The sequence below is a fragment of the Mesoplodon bidens genome, assembly GCF_964165515.1.
Source record: "Mesoplodon bidens genome assembly, chromosome: 15".
Lineage (NCBI taxonomy): Eukaryota > Metazoa > Chordata > Mammalia > Artiodactyla > Ziphiidae > Mesoplodon > Mesoplodon bidens.
In genome coordinates this window covers 15,103,555-15,128,656 of record NC_138171.1, presented here as the reverse complement: position 1 = coordinate 15,128,656, position 25,102 = coordinate 15,103,555, and the positions used below count along the sequence as shown (strand labels likewise).

Genomic DNA, 25,102 nt, shown 5'->3' with positions numbered 1-25,102 from the left:
GCTCACCACCTCATAAGCCCTGGGCCTGCACACCCAACCCAGGGCTCCGGTATCTTACTAACTTCTCATCCTGTTGTCCCCACAACTGGGTCCCTGGTGGCCTGTGCCTACGCCCAGGAGGTCTCAAGGGTCCAGAGCCCTCCCTGCATCAATAATCTGCAAGCCCCAAACTCCCACAGCTGATAGCAGCTTCACTGACCCCTCTGGGGAGCAGAGGGCAGGTAGCTGTGTCCAGGCAGAAACCTAGATGCCTGCTGGCCCTGGAGCCAGCACAGTGAGTGGGCAGCCAGGTACGTTTTCCAGTCAAGGGTCAGGAGGAAGAGCAGGTCAGAGGCGTGTGGTCTGGGCGTGTGGCCTCTGTGCAGGCACCTGGCTATGTTCTGAGGACCTCTAGGCAAGGAGCCAGTGCTCCCCCGAGGCTGGGGAGGAAGCAGGGTCTGAAGATGCTGTGGGGCTTTCACCAGCTTAGCCATCTCTCCCAGTACCAGGCCTTTGCCCCGAGGGTCTGCCCTACTGGGCCGCTGTACTTACAGAGGCAGGCCAAGATGCACTGCGGGACCGGGCAGCTTCCACCTGTTGCCACCCTTGTGGGCTGTGGTGGGCTCCTCCTCCTTCCTAAATCCTTGCCTGGTTCTGGCTGTAGCAGCACATGGACAAAGTGAGCTGGCCAAGGCTGGACTCTGGTCCCTTTATTGAGACTGAGGGACCAGTGGGTCCATCCAACCAAAAATAAATTTATCTCCCAAAGCCTGCCTGCAGGCTGGGGCCCCCAGCGTGTCCTGGCTGGGGCCCACGGCTGTCCCCTAGCCCCAGCGGCACAGGTCTGGCTCCCCGGGAGTTACAGGATGCTGGCTGCTCGGCATCTGGAGATCCTAGGTGGAGCAGCAAGGGAGTCCCAGTGGGCCCCCCACCCCGAGCAGGGCTGGCCCCAATCAATATCCATGGTCTTCGTTGGGCCCCTGGGGCTCAGTCATCGGTCAGGGTGATGACGTCGTACTCGATGCCCTGATGCTGCAGCTGCTGGATGTGTTCAGGCACTGCCTCCTCCGTGCCGAATAGGCCTTGGGCTTGGGCCATGGCAGCATCGGCCACCGCTGCCAGGGGAGGGGAGAGGATGGTGAGCCTGAGGCCCAGGACCTCGGCCTGGGCCCCAGGCCCCCAAGACCCGCAGGGTCCAGCCCCAGACCTGTGACAGCCGAGTGGGCTGCAGCCTCGAGCTGGGCCTGTGTGACAAGCTGCTGGCCTGGGGACACTGGCACATACTGGATCTGGAGGAAACAGGCAATGAGATGTAGCCTTACCAGGACCCCTGCCCACGGCCCTGGCTCCACCTGGTCCCCAAGGGCCCTACCTGGGACTCCTGAAGGAACGGCGCCCCTTGTTCATACTGGATGTGTGTGATCTGGCCCTCCTGTACCTGGAGAGAGGAAGCCAATCCAGCGATTCTCAAAGGAGGGCAGAGGATTCTCTCTCCTCGCCCGCGTCCCAGGCCTGGCCTACCTGGATGTGATGGCCCTCTGGGACCACGACGTATTCCTGGGGGAGCAGGTGCTGGACTCCGTCCTGGGAGATGATGTACTGTACCTGGGGAAGGGGGGAAAAGAGGCAGGTGCTGGGGCCCCGCTCCTTGGGAGCTCAGCGAGGAAGGCAGAGCAGGGGGTTCAGGGACACCCCGTGAGCAATGGCAGCTGGAGGAGGAGTTTGGGAAGTACTGTTCCCCCAACCCCCTCCTGGGAATGGGGGTTGGGGGGAGGAGGGCGGGCACTCGGGGCTGAGGTGGCGGCAGCAGCTCACCTGGTTGTCAGATGTCACCAGGTGCTGGACCATCTGGCCACCTGCTGTAGTGATCTCTTGGATGTAGGTGGCTTCCTCCTGTCAGGGCCAGGCCAGCTCTAGCTTCAGATTTCTGTGTGCCCTCACCCCTGCCCATGACCTGCCAGCAGAGCCCCCAGCCCAGGCTCTCACCTGATTGGTCACTGTCTGTTCCTGGGCCACAATGATGTGTTCCTGGCCCAGTGCCTGCTGTAGCCGCTCTGGGCCCAGGACCCCGTGATTGGACTGGAGTGCAGCTGGGCAGAGAGGGGTGGACGCTCGCTCAGGGGCTCCAGGGGAACCTGAGACACTCCGGCCCCGCCCTGGCCCAAGGGTGCCCTCTGGGGCAGCGGCTCAAGTCCTTTGTCCACCCCGGGGCCCCAGGCGCCACTCACTGTGCAGCGTGGCCAGCGTCTCCTCGTCACTGTTCAGGATGATGGTCTGGGTGGGGGTCTTGGGGGTCTGGGCCGGGGCCTGTGCGGTCGGGGTCACCGCCTTCCTCCCATCGGGACTGTGCAGCCGCTGGATGTGGAACTTGAGGTGCCCGTTCCGGTTGAAGCTGAGGGCGAAGGAAGGCAGCTCAGGGGCGGCCCCACCACACGTGCCCGGCAGCCCCTGCCCGCCTGCACCCGGTCTCACCGCTGCCCGCAGAGGTGGCACTCGAAGGGCTTCTCGTTGGTGTGGGTCAGCATGTGGCGCCGCAGATCCTTCTTGTTCTTGGAAGCGAAGCTGCACTGGTTGCACTGGTGGGGCCGCAGGCTTGAGTGCTGCGCCATGTGGGCCTGCAGATGGGGCGGAGTCGGGGCACCAGGTGGGTCAGGACAGATGGCTCTCCACGGACAGGGGAGCCAGGGACCCCGACCTCAGGCGCGGTGGATCTGGGAGGAGCTGGGTGAGAAGTACAAGCCAGACCAAGGTCTGGCACTGCTAGGTGTTGAAGGGAAGAGCCACAGGCTCCATCGTGAGGCCGCTCGGAAAGCCCCGCATCTGTTGACAACTCAGTTCAACCCTGTGAAACGTACAGGCTCAAAGAGGGGCCTCTGAAGGTCGCCCCCAGCCCTGACACTCTGGGTTCTGGGCCCCGCTCCCCTCACTGAGCCGCTGTGAGGATTCAGCACGCGCTCGGATCTGAGAACCGCTGATTTTCGGGTGAACAGACGGAGTCCCCGGAACCTGGCCTGCTCCACACCGACCCCCGCACCTCCCTGGGACCCTGTGCCCTCAGTGTCCTGGACGACTCGAGTCTCCCCAGCTGCCTCACGCCACCGCCCTTCTGCTCCTGCAGGCCCAGCTCAGCCGTCACCTCTGGGACGTCCCCCCAGCACCCCAAGTCCACGTGACTCGTTCCCCATCTGTGCTCCGCCGTGCGCACTTAGTTCACACCGGGGACACTGTCGGATGTTAGTCATCACCTGGTGTGCCTCCCCGCCAGACTGAGCCCCCTGAGAGCTGGGGCCTTGCTGAGTCATCTCTGGCCCCAGCGGGGAGCGGAGGACCTGGCCTGGGGGGGTGCTCAGTCCAGGCTTGTTACACAGACGGGTGCCAGCAGAGGGACGGGGGCACCTACCCGGACCTCGGGCCACTGGCGAGCACTGAAAGGGCAGTCGGGGCACTTGAAGGCACTAGGCCCAGCGTGGGCCCGTTTGTGACTTTCCATCTCAGCTCGGCCGGGGAAGGCCTCGGCACAGATCTTGCAGGAAAACTTCTTTGACGACGCAGTGGCTGCAGATGGTGGCGAGGGGGGCACTACCAGGCCCAGGGCTTTACTGGCAGCAGGAGGTGGGGAGGCAGAGCCCTGGGGGTCCCCCACTCGGCGGGTCCTGGCTGGAGACGGGGGCTCAGGGCCATCTCTGGGCAGCCCCCCACACTGCAGCAAGGGCCACTTGGCTCCAGAGGCCAGGGCGTCTGGACTCGGGAAGGAGATGGAGCCATCTGCAGTCAGCTGTGGACAGGCAGGGGAGTGTGAGGCTCAGAGGGAGGGAGGGAGGGAGGGAGGGAAGGAGGAAGAAATGGGGAGACTAGAGGTGGCTACCCCCAGCCTCACCTCGATGTGGTGCAGCTGGGTCCCGTCGGCGGCCATGATGAAGTGGGTGCCAGCTTCTTTCAAGGTGTCACTCACAACCACGGCCTGGGCTGCCTCCCCGGGGGGCTCCTCGCTGTGGGCAGAGGAGGGGGGGGTGAGGCAGCGTTCCAGGAGAGGATGGAGGGCCACAGGAGTCCCCTTCCCCAAGAAAGGCATCAACTGAGGAGTGACTGCACCGCAGGCTGACCCCTGGCTGCTCCCTTTACCAGCCGAACCTCCGCTGCCTCTTGCGTAAATGGCGACCAAGTGTCCAGAGATCGTCCTTCTCAGAAGCGGTCATCCCTGCCCCCTCGATGGGCATGCTGGGGGGTGGCGAGGTGAAGGGCTCCAGGGGTCAAGGCCAAGTCTGACCAGGTGGGGCAGGAGGAGAGGGCGAGTGGGGAGGCAGGGCTGCAAGGACCCACGGGCCAAGGGTAAAGGGCAGATGCTGAGAGACTGGGCTGCCCAGGTGCCGGCCCAGGGATCCTGACTCCCATCCCAGCTGAACAATCCGGTACTTGAATTCAGGGCTTCCTCAGACTGCCCAGGGGTTCAGCGAACATGCGAAACATAAACATTTCTGCCCCAAACGTGCTCAGTGTAGAGAAAGCCAAGTGCAGCTGCGGGGCCTCCAATGTCGCTAAGGAGCCTGAGCTCGTTCCTAAAACGACCTCAGGGACCGTCCCGTACAAGGAGGACGTGGGCTTTGGAACCACAGAGACCAGGGTCAGATCTACAGCCTGTCTGCCCTTAGGCGAGTTACTTCGCCTCCATCCTCATTTGTAAAGAGAGGGAAACATGCATCTCATGGGAATGGTTTAGGTGAGTTCACGAATGTCAAGTGCCTGGCACATCTTAAGTGGCTCTTGACCTCTGAAGGGACATGACACCCCTACAGCCCAATTGTTTTACGTGTATTAGGAGATTTACCTCCTGCCAACTAGGCTTGGGTGGGCGGGGTCCTCATCTGACTCCCCCCAGCACACCTATAAATGGCTGGGGGGGGGCGGTCTCACAGGCGGCAGGTCTCACCTGTAAGGTGTGCCAGGAGCCGATGTGCCCTCCTCCATGGTGGGTGCCGTGATGACGCTGTAGCCAGCCCCGCCAAATGGCCCAGGCGCCAGGGTGATCTGCTGTAGGTCCGGGGCGCCTAGCTGGCTCTCGGCGGCCACGCTGGCCCCTGGCTCTGCCATGTGGAGGGCTACCACTTGGGGAGGGGCACCTGCTGGGGAGGGCTGCCCACCAGAGGATGCGAACCCTGCTTCCACATCCTCTGACTTCACCACGGCCACCTGCAACGGCACCAGCGGGCATTACGAGTGGGGTCTGTGGCAAAGGAGCTGGCGTTCAAGGCCCTTTTCTATCTCAGGGCCTCAAAGCTCACCCACGGTCTGGCGGGACCCAGTGCCACCACCACGTATTCACATGAGCCCAACTGTGTGTTCCTGGCAACTGGAAAGAGACTTAACAAGAACAGGCTGGAGCGTTACCGCCCCCCAAGGGCACTGGGCAACGTCTGGAGACAGGTTGCCACAACTGGTTGGCACCTAGGGGGCAGAAGCCAGAGATGCTACCAAACATCCCAGACGAGCAGGACAGCCCCCTCAGCAAGGAATTATCTGGCCCGAAGTGCCAAGGATAAGAAATCCTGAGGTTGAGGAACAAGCGGCAGACTATTTAAGAAAAAGATGCAATCGTCAGAGCTCCACCTCACATCCTACTCCAAAGCCTGCTTCAAACGTTTTAAAGATTGAAACGTAACAGATAAAACTCGAGATATATTAAAAGAAAATATGGATATTCCTATAATCCTCGGGGTGGGAAGATTTTCCTAATCATGACAGAATATGTTAAAACCTACAGAAAAACAAACCATAAAATGAGATCAGAAAACAAAGAAGCTGGCGGGGTGGGGGGAGATGGTATTTTTAATAATTCACCCAAGAGATGAAAAGCGGAGTTCCCACACATACAAACAGCCCTTGCAAAGTTATACGAAAGAGACTAATAATTCAATGGAAAAATAGATACAGGACACAAACATACGTCAGAGAAGAAATAAAATGGTCTATGAACATACAGAAACTCGATCCCTTTTGTGATCACAAAATTATAAACCAAGACCCTGACATATACTTCCATCACATGGAAGAGATTTATAAAGACTGATGCCCAGCGCTGGCGAGGCTGTGAGGCAGCACACTCTAGTAGTGGTCATGTAACTGACATAGCTTTTTATGAGGCGGCACGCCTTGGGACCCACTGATTCTATTTACTTCTAGGAGACTTTTTTTTCCCCCAACTAAAAAACATGTTTACGAGCACCCGAAAATGTATGTGCACTGAAGCACTGCCTTGAGTTAATGACAAGGAAGCCACCCACGCGTAAAGGACTGACGAAATAAGCTTCAGAACATCCCTAGGACGGAATGACGTGGAGACGTCAGGAAGGAGGGGACGCGTGTGTGTGGCCAAGGCTGTGCCTCACACGCTGCAGAGGGGAGGAAAGCTAGGCTGCCCGTGAGTGCAGATGGCGTGATCCCATTTTTTAAGGATCAAGAGGTCTCTGTGTTAGTGAGCACGTGGACAGAACGGCAGAAACGCTTATTAACCTGTTAACAGCGGAATCGGAGGGGCGGGGAGGCACCTTGAGGACTTTCACCTTCCGAAGAGAACAATTCTTAACGCTCATTTTGGGTTTCACAAGCGTATGTTTTTGTCATCAGAAAAGCCAACCGACCAAAATGGATGATACTGGCATGAGAATGGCGGACAGAGCAATAGAACAGAACTTGTCTAGAAACAGACTCCTGTACCCGGGGGAATCCAGTGCACGATAAAGGGGATGTTTTGAACCACTGGGGAAAACGAGAGGATTCGATTTATTGCACTGGACAACTTCTGGGAAAAAAATTAACTTAGTCCCCTACCTTTCTGCACACACCAAAAGTGAATTCCAGGTGGAGTAAAAATTTAAGTGTAAAAAATGAAACCCTAAGAAGAAAATACAAACGAACGTTTATATAATCTTGAGGGGAAGAGGCCTTTCTAAGGATGATACCCCAGGCAAAAACTATAAAAGCCTGATACGTTGAACTATCTAAAAATGTAAAACTTCTATACACCCCCAAATGCCACAAAGTAAACCCTCTGAAGATTCCAGGTCCAACAGCAGGCTCCCCTCCACAGAGCTCTGTCCCCCAGCAGCATGTCACTGTTCCAAGTTGTTGGAATTCATCGTCTCAAACACAGTCTCCACCTTTTCAAGAGGCTGGGAGACGGGAGGTGCTAAGAAACCTCTCTCCGCCTTAGAGAAGCCTGGAGAGGCGCGGGGGAGCGGGAGGGAGAAGTAAAGACTATGAACCTGGGGGAAGATGTGCTAGGCTTAAGATGCATGGAGCATGTGAGGTCGGAGCTCAGGAAAGCCTTGGGAGCCTCTGGGCTGTGGGAGGTGGCATGGAATGAGGGTGCTAGGCTAGATGGGAAGCTAGTTCAGACTCATGGGCACGGGCGGTGCTTACCGCTCAGCATGGCGGAGACCACTGGTGACTCCGGACAGCGGAGTGGAGAGCCTCTGCCCTCCCGGGGCCTCCCTGGCACAGCGGTCCCCCTCCTCTGCGTCTGCCCACTGGGTTTCAGTGGACCTGTCTCCCAGTGACTGGGAGCTCCCTGAGGGCAGGGCACGTCTGCTCCGTCACCAGCCTCCGCTCCCAGTGTCCAGTGCAGACCTGGCACCACGGGTACAGCTGGGCCGGGGAGGTGCTCACCTGCAGGGCCGCGCTGCCCAGCTCCCGCCGAGCGCTCATGTTCAGCAGCAGGTCCAAGGCTGTCTGTGTGGCCATGGCCGTCGACTCCTCAGCTCCTGGGTGGGTGGGACCTGAGCCTTAGAAATGGCTGGAAAACTGGCACCCAACGCCCTCCTCCCCAGCTTCTGGCCCCCACTGGCACGAGCCCTGCCCCTGCTCCCACCGTCCCTCAGAACTCACCTTGCTGGTAGATGATGGTGGCACCACCCAGGGTGTCAGAACAGAGCAGCGGGGGGGTCTCAGGTGACTGGAGAGGTGCTGCCTCTGGGGGGATCTGTGGGGTGGGAATAGGGCCAGGTGTGACAGGGGGCAGCTCAGATTCAAGTGCATTCACCAAGCACCTCCTATGTGCCAGACACTTTACAGCTATTGGCTTGTTTCATCTTCACACTCTTCCAGGTATTTACCAGCTCCGTGCAACACATGAACTGACTGAGGTTAAGGATCCCACAGCTAGTAAGTAGCAGAACTGGGACTTGAACACAAGACTATCTGACTCCAGAGCCTCTGTGTTCTACCGGCACATTGTGGTGGTCCATCTTTTGGGGACGGGAGGGGAGGGGGCAGGCAACATACTCAGCTACAAGACTATATTTCTCAGCGTCCCTTGCGGCTGGGTAAAGTGTGGCAGGAGTTTCTGGTAAAGTTCACCAGGAAGGTAAGATGGATAGATGGCGGGCATCATTTCTGCTCTTCGCCCATCCCTTCCTCCTGCTTCTTGCCTGGGATGTGGCTAGGAAGGCTGGAGCTCCTGCAGCTATATGGGACCATAAGTCAGTCACAAAAATGGGAGTCATATGCCTAGGACGGCTGGGAACAAGTATTGAGAAAGCTTGGTTCCTGACGACGGATCAAGGAGCTGCCACGTCAGCCCTGGGATGCTGACCTTTGGACTTCTTTTACATGAAGAGGAGAAGAGTAAACTATCACCATAGTCAAGACACTGGGATTTCCACGCTCTTGTTACTAGCACTGGAAAGCCACCCCTACTCTGAGATTAGCGGTGACGTATCTGTGACCTCAGCTGCTCTTCACCACAATCCAGAGGGGCAGGGGTCATTTCACTGTGCTCAGTGTGCAAGTGAGGACGCCAGGGCTGGGAGAGGGAGCATCACACCGGCGTTGCAGCCAACGCCCCTGACGCCCTTGTCTGCTGCCTGAGCTTCTTACCTCAGGAGGTCCTGGGGAGCGGGGCGGAGGTCCAGGGGCTGCACTATGCTGCTGCTTCAGCTCCTCAATCTGTTGCAGAGAGAAGAAGGGGCGACGGCGGGAAGGGGGCTCCTCGGGGTGGCGCCGCCCCCACTCCTCAAAGCTGCTTGCGTGTCGGCACCGTACGTGCAGGCGGAGGTTCTTCTTGTGTCGCGTGCTGAAGTGGCAGTACTCACAGGCAAAGGGCTTGGCGCCTGCAGGCACATGTGTAGGGACGCCTGGGCTTGCCCACCCGCTCTAGGAAGCCTTCTGTGACCCCCAGAACGTCTCCAACTGATTCACTCCCTGTGACGTGCCCCCAAGCTCAGGGAAACCCGTGCCCTGTGCATCCTGGTGTAATCGAGCCAGGTCTCCCCCTGTGCTCACAGCGTTCCCCAGTGCCTATTTTCAAGGTCAGGTGACCACATACTTCTCTTATGACTCATCTCCCAAAGTGTCCCCCCAGCTCTCTTTCTCTCTTCTTCCCTAGTGTGTCTGCCAGAGGGCTAGGCACCGAGGAGGAGAAGGAACCAACTTTTGTTGCCCATCTTCTGCGGGCCAAGATGCGATGCTGCTTTAGCGGCTTCCTCTGTCGAGGGCAGGGCCTATGTAAGACCTCTCTCAAGCCCCAGGGCCCAGAACAGACAGGGCTCAGGGAACAAATGGAACTCACGTTTGTAACAACCCCATGGTTGGTACTTCTGATTCTCTCCTTTCACAACTAAGAAAGGCTCAGAGAGGGCCAGCAACTGGCCCTGGGCCACACAGAGAAGAGCTGGCTGAGGTTAGAGTGACAGTCCCGGGGGGGATTCCCTGCAGTAGAAGGGCTGGGGCTGCCGAGGGGGAGGAAGAGGACAGAGCCGAGCCTCCGACAGGGGGCCACGGTGTGTTGGGGGGTGGCTGGCCTGACCTGTGTGCTTGACGGCCACGTGGGACAGCAGGAAGTCCTCTCGGAAGGTGCGGTAGGGGCAAAAGCTGCACTTGAAGGGCTTGTCACTGACGTGGGAAAGCTGGTGGTTCAGCAGCGCCTTCTTGTCCTCACAAACGAACTCGCAGAACTCACACTTGAACCTGGAGGTGGTCGGAGCGGGGAGAGCTCAGCGACAGGGCGCGGTGGGACACCGCAGCCCCAGGGGCCTCCTCGGGGATGTACCTGCGGTTGGCGACGGCCTGGATGTGCGTGAGCAGGTGCATCTTGAAGGTGTAGCGCTTCTTAAAGGACTTTCCACACTGTGGGGAGGGGTGGCGAGGCGGGTCAGACGAGGGAGCCCCCAGGCGGGCCCCCTTCCCCCAGCCCCACCCACCTTGTCACACATGTGGGGCTTCTCGGTGCTGTGCGTCTTCATGTGCTGTGTGAGTCTCTTCTGCATGGGGTAGACACGGCCACACACAGGGCAGGGGAAGGAGCTCAGCTTCGGGGTCTGGGAAGGCACAGAAGGGGCCGGGCGGAGACAAAAGGGGAGGAGAGAGGGTGAGGCCATGCCTCCTCCCCGCCCCCCGCAAGCCCCCAGCCGCCCTCAAGCAGGCTCCCTTCCCGGCCTGGGGCCCTAGACTCACCGGGTCTGGCCTCTTCTTCCTGGGGGAGAAAGGCACAGGAGTCAGACCATCTTGTCCCCAAGCCCACCCCAGACCCTCCCCCGCTGACCAGACCCTCAATAGTGATTGTCCCCAGTTTACAAAGCTCGAAGCAGCAAAGAGACCGAATAAGGGACCTCTAGACCCTGACACTGCCCTGTTCTGAGCCAAGCGATCTAGGATGAATCACCCTGCCTTTCCCCCATCTGTACTGTGCTGCAAAGGGGGCTGGCCCTGAGCAGGGGCTCAGTAACGGGGAATCCGTGGTTACCCTGGGCCTCCACTTCCCCACCCCCACTGACCGGTCCCGGCTATGCACGGCCGCGTGCCGGATGACGTCCTTCCGGTAAACACTGGTGTAGCTGCATTCGTCACACTTGTACGGCTTACTGCCCACGTGGTTGAACATGTGCTCCTGGGAGAGAAGCAGAAGGACAGGGGGCTGGGGTGCAGCCTCGCTTCCTGCCCACCCGCCCTGTGCCTACAGCCGTAGAGTCGCCCACTCCCCACTGCACCCCGGAACAACCCCCACTCCCCACCCCTACCGCAGGGGTCCAGAGAACAACTTCTAGGTCCGGGTCTGAGGGAGGAAGCACTGTGCGCAGAAGGCACAGGGGCTCTGGCCACCTGTGCGCGAGCCGCCCCCGACCTCCACCCGTGGCCAGCTCCGCCTCACTTTGGCCAAGCCAAGCTGCAGTTTCCTGCGTCAGTAAAATGGGGCTCTCAACACCTATGACCTCCTCGGGCTACGTGAGACGATAAAAAGGAACCCCTTTCTTGAGACACGTTACCGCCACCTGCTGGGAGACTTTCTAACGCACTGAATTCGATTAAAGCAGTTGCACTGCTGTCTGCCAGGTGTGGTGGTAGTGAAGCAAGTCTAGGACGATGTGATGCCACCATGCAGCGTGAGGCCTACCACGGTGCGCCCTCGGCCCAGACGCGCACCCTGACACGGGGCAGGAGGGTGACCGCGCGTGCCCGTGACCTCCACTCCCCCTCGGGGCCGTCTCCCATCCAGCGTCCCTGCTCCCCCTGCCCTCCGCGCCTCCGCTTCCCTCGGCCGCACCTTGAGCGAGGACCAGCGGCGGGAGCGGTAGCTGCACTGCAGGCACTTGAAGAGCTGGGGGTTGCCAGCCTCGTGGGAGTTGACGTGGAAGCGCAGGTCCTCGTGGGACAGGAAGCGGGAACCGCAGATGCGGCACAAGAAGGGCCGCAGGAGGGGTTTGGGCGACTTGTAATAGTACCTGCCAGGAGGGTGTTGGGGAGAGGTCTGGCTGGGCCAGGGGCCTGGCCACTTCCCCCTGCCCCCAGCCCTCATCTCTGCTCGCCCCCCGTACTTGCGGTATTTCTTGCCGAGGAAGCGCCTGGAGGGTCGCCCACGGCGGCGGGGCGGGGCGTCCGGCTCGTCCTGGCAGGACGGTGCTGCGTTCTCCACATCTGACTGGCTCACACCGGGTTCCATAGGGGGCCGGTTGGCCTTGCCCAGGGCCACCAGGCGTCCCGGGCCTGAGGAGCTGGGTGCCTCGAGGTCTTGTGGCTCCAGAGGGCTCTGTCCAGTCTGGGAGCTGACCAGAGGCTCTCCTTCCACACCTGCCATGGACACACCAGGACAGATGTGGACAGCTGTGCCAGAGGCCCGCCAAAATATCCTCCCCCTCACACACTGTCACAGACCACTGATGGGCCCGTCAGGTCACAGGACAGACGCAGGAAGCCCGTGGTTAGAGGGCAGCGTGGACATATGCCCCCTCCTGCAGCTGACGGGCTGTTAGCACAGCACGACTTAAATGGGACAGTCTGGAGCAGCACTGGGAGAGCTGCGACCTCACGGCCAGGAGACCTGAGGGTAGGCTAAGCTCTGTCATCGACTTGCTGTGTGTTCTCAGGCAAAGCCACTCCCCTCTCTGAGTCTCATTTTCCCCATCTGTCAAATGGATATAATTGTTGCTCTAGTGACCTCATGGGAACGTTCTAAGGTCTGGGGAGCAACAGCAACACTTAAACACTGGTTTTCCCAACGGAGGCTGTGTAGTTGGAGGGCAGACGGGAGGAAGGTTAGAGACATCACCGCACACACTCGCAAAGCCTCTGACGTCTGAACGTCCGAATGTGTTACCTATTCAAAAACACTAACAGCATTTCAATGTAATGTTTTAAAAATTCAAAATTATATGCTACAGGCAACGCGGGTAACATTTTGTTTCTTAATGGGGTGCCAGGTTATTCAGGTGTGTTCCCCTTATGAAAATTCATTAAGCTGTGAATTCACTAAGCTGATTCACTTAGCATACATGTGCTATTCCACACATATACCTCAGTAAAAAGTTACTTGAAAAAGAAGACTAAAAAATACAACACCCACAACTGCATGTACAAAAACAGCTACCGCGTATTTTTTCCCTGTCCATTTAAGCCTTAAAAAACAATCCTAAGAGGCGAGAGACTCAAGAGGCAAAGTAACATGCTGCAGGTCACACAGCTGGTAGGCGGCAGAGCCGGCATTCACACCCACGGCGGGTCCTTCGTGTCCCCGGCTTGTAATGCTCCAAGTCCGTGCTCCTCCAACATAGTCTCAGGCCTCAGACTTACTCTCATTTAGTAATAATTCTTAAAACTTATCCTATTAGTTCAGTTACAAATACTCAGACTTTCGTGCTGTAACAGCTTACCACCGAAAAGCCTTTTCAGAAAGCTGCTATATCCTAACTCTCAAGCTTGGTATGGGAGAGCTTTCCCCTTTACAAGGAGGCCTGCAGGTCACCCCGGTGGGTCTGAGACGTGCTGCTCTGCGAGCACGTCTGCAAGGGCTCCGTGGAAGCAAGCAGGGGACGAGGCCACCCCTGGGCCCCTCCGCACAGCCCCTCCCACAAGTAAGTCTCACCTTCCAGGAGATCCGACGTCTCCAGGCGAGGCAGCTTCCGGGGCCGGCCAGGTCTCCTGCGGGGTCTCGGTGTACTGGGAGTGGGGCGCTGGGGCCGTAGCTGCCGGCCCCGGGGCTCATCCTCAGCAGGGTTATAGTCGCTGTCCTCTGCGGGGTCAGCAAGAGAAGGGGGGCATCAGCCAGCTTCCCTGAAAAGAGGCCCACTTCCCTATCCCTGCCTGTTCCTCCCTTCAAACCCACCAGTGATGCCTCCTCCGGGAAGCCCTCCTGATGTCCCCCTGGCTAACTGTGAGCACCACTCTCTGGCCCCTGCAGTCCTTTCTCTGTACCTTTCCTAATACCTACCACTAGCTCAGATGGCACCTTTATGTGAATCAGGAAAAAGCACTCCTTCCTCAATACACTTTACGGCCATTGTTAGAAAACAGCTGTCTAGTCACTCCAGTCTACAAAGTAGGACTATGCTATCCATTGAGGGACCCAGTAGCTCCCTCAATGGATAGCCACTAGCTCCATCACTAGCCACATATGGCTACTGAGCACTTGAAATATGCCTAGTCTAAATGGAGACATAATTAAGTATAAAATACACAACAGATTTCCAAAAATTAGTATGAAAAAAAGAACGTAAAACTTACTAATAACTTTTTATAATCATTGCATATTGAAATGATAATATTTTAGACATAATGGGTAAATAAAATATATGACTGAACTTAAATTCATCTTTTTCTTTTTACTTTTCATATGCCAACAAAAAACCCATGTGGCTTGCATTCTATTTCTGCTAGACAAATGTGAATGTGACCCTCTTGGACACAGTACTATTTTTCAGCGCATGGCCCATACAGCTGCACACAAAGCTCCTGGTCCCAGAGCTCCAACTCCTCTATCTTATGCTGAAGGGACTCATGGCTGCGTGTGCACCAGTTCGTCTTCCCTGGCCCTCCCTACAGGCCAGGGGGAGCTCGTATTTGCAGATGTGGGTGCGGGTGACAGGCCCGAGCGCCACGGTAGCCTACCTTCCAGGTCATCGATGGCGCCGGCATCGATGATGTCATCATCGTCTTCCTCCTCTGGGCCCTCTTCCTCCTGGGTCCTGGCGGAGGCGCCCCACTTCCGCAGACGTCCCTTTTTTCCGGCGGCAGCAGCTGCTAGCGGTACAACAAGCTTGCCGTGTCTGACTCTTGGCACCCCAGCCCCGCCTGTGCAGGCGGCCAGGCAGGCCACCATCAACGCACCTGGGCAGAAGTGCCGCTCCCGCATGTGGCGCAACAGTGTGGCCTTGGCGCTGCTCCGGTACTGGCACATCTTGCACTTGAACTGCTGCACCACCACCACCTCCATCATGGCCTCCAGGCTCTGCAGGTCTGGCTCCTCGGCGCCAGAACCCAGGCGTGGCTGCGCTGGGGAGCTGGGCCCACCCTGCACCTCCTCAGGTGGCTCCAGGCACGTGGATGTGGACGTGGGGCCATCGGCTAGAGCCTCGATGGCTGCCAGGCTGTGGGCCAGGGTGGAACTGGACATCGGCGATGCCATGGGGGCCCCTGGGAAGGTGAGGGAATCAGAGAGGAGGAAGTGGAGGGGGAGGCTGGCCACGAGCTACAGCTGCCCCTCCCAGGCAGGCCCAGGGATCCTAGAACCCCACTCCTCACCGGAGTAACAGTGGAGGAACTGAGAGGCCCAAGGCAGTGGAGAAGCTGCCAAGATCACACAGTGAGTCTACGGCAGAGCCTCCCTGTCCTACTCCCTCGCCCACGGCAGGGCTCCCTGGGTCTGGCGCCTGGAGTCTTACCATCGTCTGGTCCCTGCAGGATCAGGTACCGTGTGGTCTCGGACCCACTCCCCTCAGCACTGGTCACGGTGATGCAGCCTGGGCAGAGGTGTGAGGAGGGGATGCACGGCTGATAATGACAATTGTCACTGCCCACACTCATTCTGACTCACCCGTGCAACTGTGAGTCCGCTGCCCCATTGCCCACTTCCCGTCCAGGGCAGGGCTGTTGAGAGGTCTGCTGTGTGTGACACGCTGGCCCAGTAGCCAGTCCACAGCTGCCTACCTTTAACCATTAAAGGAGGACTGGCTTTTCAGGCCATCTCAGGCCTTTTCCAGGTGCTACAACCCTTACACGGATCATTATTAATGGAAAGTAGTTTGGTAAATCATGAGCACCCGCTCTGGAGTCACTGAGCTCATGCGCCAACACTTGCTGATGACAGCGGGTACGTTAGTTTACGTCCTCTGTGGCTTGGCTTTCTCATCCAGACTGTGAGAATAACAGCATCTACCTTTGGGGTTACCAAGAGGATTAATGAACTACTGCAGGTAAAGTATTCAGAAGAGACTCCGGTACAAAGTTAGGTATCACTGTTCCTATATTTATTGAGTGCTTATCACATGCCAGGAACTATACTGTACTATCTCATTAAATCCCCACATCGTTTACCACTATGAGACAGGGTTACTGTTTCCATGTTACAGACTCAGAGGGGTAAGGTTATCTGCCTGAGTCTGCACAGCTGCTTCTGCAGGGAAACCATTATGGGGCAACTCCTGCCCCCTGTGGCCTGACTCACTCTGGATGAGGTCGGGCCCGATGGTGGACTCGATGATCTTGTCAATGGCCGAGCCCAGGTCTGAGGAAGAAGCCGTGCAGTCGGACACCAGCATGTTGGGGTCTGGGAGTGCGCTGGAGTGCACCAGGGCTGGGGGGCCACCTGTCACCCCTGCCACTGGCCCGTGGGAAACAGAAGATGAATCAGGGAGGTAGCCATGGGGCAGGGGGTCTGTGCTGGAGCTGCTCTCGGATACCTCCTCCTGGGGGATGGGAAACAGGCAAAGGGGGAGTTTAGGAGCCAGGGATGGGGCAGGGCAGGTTGCCCCCTACCCTGGCCCAAGGACGTGGTAGGTGGAGCCACCCACGCCCTCACCCCTATTGAGGACCAGTGAGAGAAACCCTCTAGTCACAGAGCTTCCCCAAGAACAAGCGCCAGGGTCCCTGGCTCTGGCCAGGTACAAGGCCCCACGTTTCCCACACCTCACACAACAGCCAGGTGAGGCTACTCTCGTCAGGCTTTCAAATAAGCTGTTCCCTCTGCCTGAAACGCTTCCTAGCATCACACCGTGGCTAACTCCTACTCAGCCTCCTCACTGCCGTTCAGCTGGTACCTCTCCTGGGAAGCTGACCCGGACCCCCAAAGCCAAGTTAGGACCTCTCCATCCTCACTGCTATAGTCGCCTGTGTCCCGCCATCACATTATGGTTCACTCTGCAATGCTACGTCTCCCAGGTCAGACTCCATAAGGGCCAGGACCACATCTCTCGTCTTCTGCTGTATCCCCTGGGTCCAGCACAAGCTGGGCACATGCTAAGTCCATCTCTGCTGAATTAATAAAACCCCTGGACCCCAAAGTGGGGGCTACTGTTGTGCACCTCTATAATGTGATGTCCTGAAAATGATCACTATCTTGCAAACAATGACAACGGTAATGGCTGATACTTATTGGCTGCTTACCATGTGCTGAGCCCTGTGTTAATTGCTTTGCATATATTAATTCATTTAGTTCTCAAAAAAAAAAAAGAGAAAAACCTATTGAGGCAAGTATACTTATTATTCCCACTCTATAGATGAGAAAACTGAGAGCTAAAAGTTTGGGTAACTTATCTAAGATCACAGAGCCAGGAGACTATTTTACAAAGCGTTTCCAAGAAAATGTCTGGTGGTTGCTCACAACAGAGCACCCTCAGGAGTAGGTATTTCTGCTCCGTTTTAAAGATGGACGACCGAGGTTCAAAGAGGTGTCCCAGTGAATCAGTGGTACAGCCAAGACTTGAACCTGGTCACCTGCATCCCAAAGAGTGAGGACAGTGGGTAGTGCAGTGGGTCAGCCCACAGCCTAGATTTGAATCCTGGCGCTGTGTCTCAGTTTGCTCCCCTGTAAGATCTGGAAAAGAGTGGTATGTGCCTTACAAGGTATGAGACTTAAATGAGAAAATCCACGCTAAGGGCCTGGCATGGTGCCCGGCTCACACTAAACCATAAACAAATATTAGCTATAAGCAAGCCTTGCTGGCTTCTTCCCCTTGGCCGCCAGGCACTGCTGCCTGCGGCCCCTGCCACCACCCACGCCGGCCAGCAATGTCCATACCAGAGAGCTGGTGCCGCGGTCCGAACTCTGCCCCACGCCAGAGTCGTCGGCCTCGGCTGGCCCCGGGGCGGCCGCGGCGTCGCTGCTGTCCGCCGACACGGCTTCCGAGGTGCCCACACCCAAGCCGCTCTCAGAGGGCTCCTCGGGCCGGCCAGGACCAGGGGCCGCGTCGCTACTGCTCTCCACCTCGTTCTCCTCCATCGGCTCGGGGGGCGGCCTGACAGGGGGGCCCAGGGTCCGGGGCCTTTACTCTGCGAGAAGAGGTGACGGGGGCTGGAACAGGTGGGCTTCATCCCGGGTCCCCGCGGCGCACCCAGCTGCACCCATATGCCCATTTCGCAGATGCAAACACTGAGTCGCCGACGGGGCGGGGCTTTCTAGTGTATTGCGAGAGGAGCTTCGGGAAAACAGGACCAGGAAGCCTTGCCTCCCAGTCTCGGGTCCTTCCCCCATCCCCGGAGGGTGGTCAGTGGCGGGTAATCTTGACCCTTTGCTCCTCCCCTCCATGATTCCCGCAAAGTGGTTCACTCTACGGGCCTTGTCCGGGCTCAGTGGCTCAGCCCTTCGGTCCCCCGAGCCCCCCCGGGTGCAGAGTCGGTGGTACAGCCCGCAAGCCCCCTGGGTCAGCGGCTCGCTTCCCCCCTCCCCTGGTTCCCGTGCGGAGGGGGCTGACAGCGACGGTCCCGGGGCCTGGAGACTCGGGGCTGTCCCCGGCGCTGCCTGCGCTCCAGGCCCGACGCCATCTTGTGGCGGCTCCGGGTTTCCGCTCAGGCAAGTGCGAGAGCGACTAAAGGGCCTGGGACCCCGGGGCCCTATTCGGACAGCCCCGCCGGCCCGGGACCTCTCCACCGGGTATCCCCGCAGTGTGGCCCCACTTCACGGCAGGGTGCAGTGGGGCGACCTGACTCCACCCGACGCTCACCTGACGCTTTCGTAGCCGCGTTCCTCTCCGACACCGGCATCGACGAAGTCGCCATCCTCTTTCCCCCGCTGCGGAGGGACCCATCGGCCTCCGTAGGCCGGGACTACTTCCTACGCCGGCCCGGAGAAAGACAGGCTTCCAGGGTGCCGGAAGGTGGCCCCGAGGTCTCAAAACCAGAATAGAGTTCTCAGAGGATATAGGATTTTACATGTCTCCTAGTATGGGTGACGGAGTCCTCTACGGGTTGGGAGCTACTTTCTCTCCGGCGGAGGAATACATAGGGGTGGCTACGTGACGTCACTGCTGGGTCCCTTCCCTAGGCCGCAGGGCTGGGCGCGGCTAAAGATGGCCCCACGTCCGGGGGCGCGGCTCCCAGTGGCCTGACCACGCCCTCCCCGGAACAGCTCAGAAAAGCGTGAAACTGGGATGTTTTGGCTTGGTGGGAGGGGAGTAAATGTTATCGGTCTTTTCGCTTGGCTTTCAACAGATTATTTTACGCTCTCATCGAACCCAATCAAATCCTTCCCGATTAGGTTTGACGTGTCCTGGGAAGAGGGGAGCATATAATCCTTGTTTTACCGATGGGGAAACTGAGCCCCCGAGATGGGAAGTGGCTGGTCCAAGGTCACATCAAGTAAAGGAACTTGGAATGCAAACCCCGATGGCTGGAGTTGGGGAAATGGAGAAGAGTCAGTGCAGGGCCCTTACTGAGCTCTGTACACGTATTTGTTACATAATTGAGCTGGGAAGTCAAGGCATTCTCCAAAGCCTTCCTCTGCTCAGTGTAGATGTATTTAAAGGTCTGCAGCCTTTCAGAAAGGTATGATCGTCCTTCTGATGCCCGAAATGCCACTTTTGGCAACACCCTCTGCTTAATTAAGCCTTTTTAGCATTTTGCGCAGGAACCTGGCGCCCCGGTTTGTCCTGAAGTCTCTGTGTTGCATAAGTTGTTTTCGTCGATTGAAAAATACAAATTTGCGGGGGGCGGGGTGGGGTGGGGTGGGGAGGGCGGGGAGAATCTTAAAAAAAATCCTGCAAAGAAAACCTATTTTAAAAGATAGGGTGCTTTGAGCTGTTATGATTTGTTGTACCTGAGTATGAGGGGGTTTCCCTGCTCCTTTCCTAGGAGCAGGTTTTTAGGGGGAATAGAGCATGAGGTCTCTGGATTGGCTATGCCCCCTCGTTCCCCCTCACCCCCATTCAGCAGGACCAGGCCGCTGAGCAGCCCTGGAAAGCTGGGTAAACAAGGGCATGGCAGCAGGTTGGTTTTGTACCCACCAGGCAGTTTTCCAGCATGAACTTGATTCCTCAGCCCTACAGAGCCACCTCCAACCCCCATTCCATGGGAGTAGGATGTATCCTGCCTCCAAACAAGACACCTCCCTCAAGGATGTCAGGGTACTCAGGAGTAGCTGCACACCACCCAATCCCATCCCCAGCCCAACTAAGGCTTAATCCGAACCTTGGCCTTTGCCACCAAATCACAAGATTGCAAAATATCATGATACAGAAGGTAATAGTCTCATCATGGAGCTCAAGACCAGAGAGGGAAAGCTCATGGCCCAAGGTCATGACTCCTTGAAACAATATATCAGAATTCTTCCATTACAAAGAGAAGGAAGCCAACCTGGTTTTCTGACTGCCAATCAAGGGTTCTTCCCACCAGAACATGCCGTGTGTAGTTCTGGCCTCAGCTTTGATGGGGAAATTTCTAGAAGCAGTGAAGGGGCTCTGGGTCAGAAGGACGTTCAAGTAGACCATTGAGAAAAATGCTGAGGAGAGGAGCCAAGAGGAAAAGAAGAGGGAAGGCATTTTCCATGAGCACCTACCACATGTACCACATGCCAGGCACTGCACATGTGCTTTGCTGCATCAGGGAAAGCAAAGGGGTTGCTTAAGGAATCAGGGGTTGTTAGAGTCTTCCAATGTAGAGAGGAGGAAGCTGAAACTCAGAGGGGAAGTGACTTGTCCAAGGTCACACAGCCTGAAGAATATGGCATATGGAGGCAGGTCTCTCTGATTCTAAAGCCTCAAGCAATTTAGGTACCATGTGACGTATGCCTAGTAATCATAATACTTAAGCTATTCTGTGCCAGAAATAGAGACACAGATGTAGAGAACAAACATATGGACACCAAGGGGGAAAAGTGGCGGGGAGGGTGGTGGTGGGATGAATTGGGAGATTGGGATTGACATGTATACACTAATATGTATAAAATGGATAACTAATAAGAACCTGCTGTATAAAAAGTAAGTAAAATTAAAAATTAAAAAAAAAAGATACTCTGTGCCTCTGACTGTACTAAGCACTTTACCTACGTTATTTTATCCTCATAACTACTCTATGAGGTAGTTGCCACCATTATTTCCATTTTAAATATGAGAAAACAGGCATAGGATAGTAAACAAATCTAAGTAAGGGTGGAGCTGGGATTGAAAATCAGGCAATCTGGCTCTAACCTCTGCACTTTTTTTTTTTTTCAGCACCGAGCAGCTTTTGGGATCTCAGTTCCCCAGTCAGGGGATCCAACCTGGGGCCCAGGAGTGAAAGTGCTGAGTCATATCTACTGGACCACCAGGGAATTCCCATAACCTACACACTTTTTGATTGCTGTACTATTTCTGTACTATTTCTCGTGTAGTTATAATAATAATACTACCTGGTTCATATATATATATATTTGTGGTTTTTTGTGGGTTTTTTTGGTTTTTGGGGGTTTTGGCCTCACCACATAGCTTGCAAGATCTTAGATCCCCGACCAGGGATTGAACCCATGCCCCCTGCAGTGGAAGCGTGGAGTCCTAACCACTGGAGCGCCACGGGATTCCCTACCTGGTTCTTAGTTTATCCTTTAACTCTCTTTTCCTGAGCCAGGTAGTTTGGTTACTGTTTTTTCCCGTTTTACAGATGAAGAAACTGAAGCCCAGAGAGAAAATTACTTGCTCAAAAGCACACAGCAAGTTTCCTGGTTCTAATGGAAAGGGCTGGGATTCTAGGCCAGATCTCCTGCAGCAAATAATAATCATACTAGCAAATGTTTACTGAGCACTTACCAAGTACCAGGTGCTTCATATGCATTTTTAAACTGTACTCACAACAACCAGAGATCCTAGGTACTCTCAATAGTCCCAGGTTACAGATGAGGAAACGGAGGCTCAGGAGCAGTGAAATGACTAGGACATTTCGCATGACAAGGTCATGCGCTTGATGGTCAGTAGAGCTGGGATTGAAACCCTCGTTTCCTGACTCCCGGCCCAGTCCAGTGCTCCTTCCACTGTGCTAGGTGCCCCAGGAGGGCAGCAGAGCTCAGAGCAGGCAGTCCTCAGGTGGGTGCCCTGGGGCATATCTCTACCTTCTCTTTCTGTGTCACTGCCATCTATGGGTTTAGCTAAACCTGATCTTAAAAGACCTATTTATAGCTTAACACTGTACCACCACTCGGGATAATGAGTGCCTTAAGTTGACTTCTCATGGTGTAAATTAAGTCTGTTTTATTCGTCCTAAATCTGTCTCTGTCAGGATTGGAGGGAGAAAGGGGAAGTGGGTAAAGGCCCTAGGACAAGAACACTTAGATTCAGAAAACAGGCTCTAGTCCAAATAGTGTTTGCCTAATGCTGGCAATTCCTGAGACCCAGGCAGCAGGTGACATTTATGCAAACATCTCATCCGATCATTACAGAGACATGAGGGGTAGGCAACACCTGGATTTTCATGTCTTTTTTTTTTTTTTTTTTTTTTTTGCGGTACACGGGCCTCTCACTGCTGTGGCCTCTCCCGTTGCGGAGCACAGGCTCCGGATGCGCAGGCTCAGCGGCCATGGCTCACGGGCCCAGCCGCTCCACGGCATGTGGGATCCTCTCGGACCGGGGCACGAACCCGTGTCCCCTGCATCGGCAGGCGGGCTCTCAACCACTGCGCCACCAGGGAAGCCCTTTCATGTCTTTAATCTGTTTTATTTTCTGTGATATTCCCAACACTTAGCACAGTTTTGCAGTCACAAATACCTATTTGTTGAATGACTGGATGAATCTCCTTTTTTAAAAAAAAAATTTATTTATTTAGTTTTTCGGCTGTGCCAGGTCTTAGTTGCAGCATGTGGGCTCTTAGTTGCGGCGTGTGGGATCTAGTTCCCAGACCAGGGATCAAACCCAGGCCCCCTGCATTGGGAGCATGGAATCTTAGCCCCTGGACCACCAGGGAAGTCCTGAACCTCCATTTTGTAGACAAGGAAACAGAGACACAATATCAGTGGTCTGGCCAGGAAAACAAGAGGAAGGCCAGATGATTCTAAAGAGGAAATCTAATTTAGAGAATCAGAAACAAAGTTGTTGGAAGAGCTGAAAGAGTGACTAAGGGAAATTGAGGCAAGCAAACCTGAGATTAGCAACTCAGGAAAGGCATGTCCTCCCGGAGGGCTAGCACTACAAAGAGGGGAGATGGTACTACCTAGACCAGGAACTGGGCCACCCAGAGAGCGGTGGGAACCACAATGGGTCTTTCTAGCAGGATCGGCAACCACGGAGGAGACACTGTAGCTACTGAAACCACAGCTCCCTCCCCCTGCCCTCCCCAAGACTGAGAGAGGTGGGGAGAAATACCTCAGCTTTTCCCTTCTTCTTACTCTCTGATCTCTCACCAAAGCTTCCCACTGGCTGGCTGGAGCCAGAAGTTAGTTGGCAAGGGAGCCCAGGAAACATGGTTTGCCATAGGAAGTGGAGGAGAAGGGCAGAGAATGGATTTGGGATTAAACAGAAAAATTGGCCTCAATAGCCCATACCTAGGAAGAGGCCATGTCATGTATGTGTTGTCAGGCAACCCCCCTCTCCACAACTCCGTATGATTCTTCACCTTTTCATGTCTACCTTAAGCATCACCTCCTCCAAGAAGCCTTCCAGGACTCCTTCCCAGTAGTTACTATCTCCCTAGTGTGAGTTCCCCTACTATACTATATGTGTCACTGTCATAACATATACCACAGTGCGAGGCTGCCAGTTACCCACTGGCTTCCTCAATAGATTGAGCCTCTCAAGGCCAGACCTGGGTCTGATTTGTTTCTCTGCTGGGAAGAAAATGGTTGTAGAATGAGTCAGCTCTTGGTAGGGGTGACGTGGGGTCTAGAGTCAGGCCAAACCTTGGCTCCAAATATCCCAGCACCTACATTTATATGTTGTGTGACCTTGGACAGCCTTCATTCCCTCTGAGTCTCAGTTCCCTCATCTGTAAAATGGGAACAACAGAAACTTTGGGGGTAAGAGGGAGACTCTATGGCAGTGCAGTGAAGCTCAGGCTCTGGGATCAGACTGTCTGCAGTCAGCCCCCAGCCCCTCTTTGTGTTACTTAACTCTCCACGTCTGTTTCCTCACCTATAAATTAGATATGATATTAATACTTCAGATGGAATCTGTGAGGAATAAATGAAACCATGAATGGGAAACAGTGTGAGTACTCAGGAAGTGGGCCTAGTAGCATCATGGATGGTACTTAGTCCCAGGGCTGAACATTGAATAGGTAAGTTCTCAATGATACACATCAAACAGGGATCTTGTCTTGTTTACCACTGTTGCCCCATTACCAAGAACAGTTCCTGGCACATAGTAGGTGCTCAATCAGTCTCTGATGGGCCACTGAACAATGGCTGAGTTACATATGGTAATGTTATTCTGCCTGTGAGCCAGTGCCTGTATGCCGGTCCCCTCCGCCCCAGGAAACACAAAGGATGTGGCTTCTACACCAGCCCAAGCCTGGCTCAGAGACATCTTATACAGGTTGAGGGACCATCTTCAAAGGGAAGGTTGGGACTTCTGGGCCTGTGAGGAAGGGACATAAATAGCAGGGGACATAGATCTGGAGCAAAGGAATCTAACATTTATTGGGCACCTACTGTGTACCAGATGCTGTACACACTTTATTGCATTTCATCCTCACAGGAGCCTGCAAAGCACTGATCATTACCCCCATCTCAGAGGTGATGAAATAGGAGTGCAGGGAGGTGATGAAACTCACCCAAGGTCATGCAGAAATGAAGGGGCACGACTGGATTAGAAGCCTGGACTACCTGGCACCAAACTCCTGTTCCTTCCATGGTACCAGCTGCCTCCCAGAGGGCAGGGGGATGGAATCTGAGCCCGCAGCCCTACAGGAAGCCCCAGGAGCCAATGCTGAGGCCAGGCTCAGGCTGACAGCTTAAAAGCACAACTTTGACAGCTGTGCTGAGGCTGGCCTGGAAGCAAGTAGTGCTAAACTTGGGTGCCTGGGAAGAGGAGCTGTGATTATAAAGACAAGAGATGTCCAGGGACTGCAGCAGGGCGCCGCAGAGGTGCTGGGCCCCTGAATAGAATGTCCTTGGTCCCACCCCCAACAGAAAAAGCTCCCTACTAACTGACTCTGTGACCTTGAGCAAGCCGTCTTAGTTCAGCATCATCGTTTGTCACACAGGGTCACCATGCCTGCTGGGTTGTCATGGAACTACACAAGACAATGCAGAGAGATATAACTGGGGCAAGTCCAGGCCAGGGCTCCAGTACTAATTAGTTGTGTGATCTGAGGCAAGTCACTTCACCCCTCTAAGCCTCAGTGTCCCCAGCTGTATAATGGGCATAGTACATGCCTCCCCAGATTGCCATGAGGATGTAGCAATAAGATATGGGCTCTGGAGTACAATTGCCTGGGTTCAAATAATACTCCACCACCAACAAGCTGTGAG

General features: G+C 55.7%; 1 protein-coding gene across 3 annotated transcripts; it reads right to left on the bottom strand.

The window, feature by feature from the left end:
- Nucleotides 1-6: 6 nt before the first annotated feature.
- On the bottom strand, nt 7-19,239 carry ZNF335 (zinc finger protein 335). Of its 3 annotated transcripts, none has more exons than XM_081256060.1 (28): nt 18,399-19,235; nt 17,477-17,727; nt 15,905-16,145; nt 15,123-15,200; nt 14,569-14,874; nt 14,350-14,481; nt 13,328-13,474; nt 11,784-12,036; nt 11,513-11,690; nt 10,746-10,858; nt 10,426-10,444; nt 10,173-10,289; nt 10,022-10,098; nt 9,779-9,939; nt 8,851-9,083; nt 7,861-7,954; nt 7,642-7,736; nt 4,907-5,166; nt 3,857-3,968; nt 3,380-3,754; nt 2,452-2,594; nt 2,208-2,371; nt 1,966-2,069; nt 1,795-1,872; nt 1,501-1,584; nt 1,352-1,417; nt 1,187-1,268; nt 7-1,094 (listed from the first exon to the last, which is right to left on the bottom strand). In XM_081256060.1, exons 2-28 carry the CDS (start codon nt 17,675-17,677, stop codon nt 967-969), a joined length of 4,041 nt encoding a protein of 1,346 aa, XP_081112186.1. In that variant the 5' UTR covers nt 17,678-17,727; nt 18,399-19,235; the 3' UTR covers nt 7-966. The 3 variants fall into 3 exon arrangements, 2 of the variants coding, with proteins under 2 accessions (XP_081112186.1, XP_081112187.1); XM_081256061.1 differs by having other exon boundaries at nt 14,350-14,478; nt 18,399-19,234; XR_014017582.1 differs by having other exon boundaries at nt 1,042-1,094; nt 1,352-1,445; nt 18,399-19,239.
- Between the last annotated feature and the right edge of the window lie 5,863 nt (nt 19,240-25,102).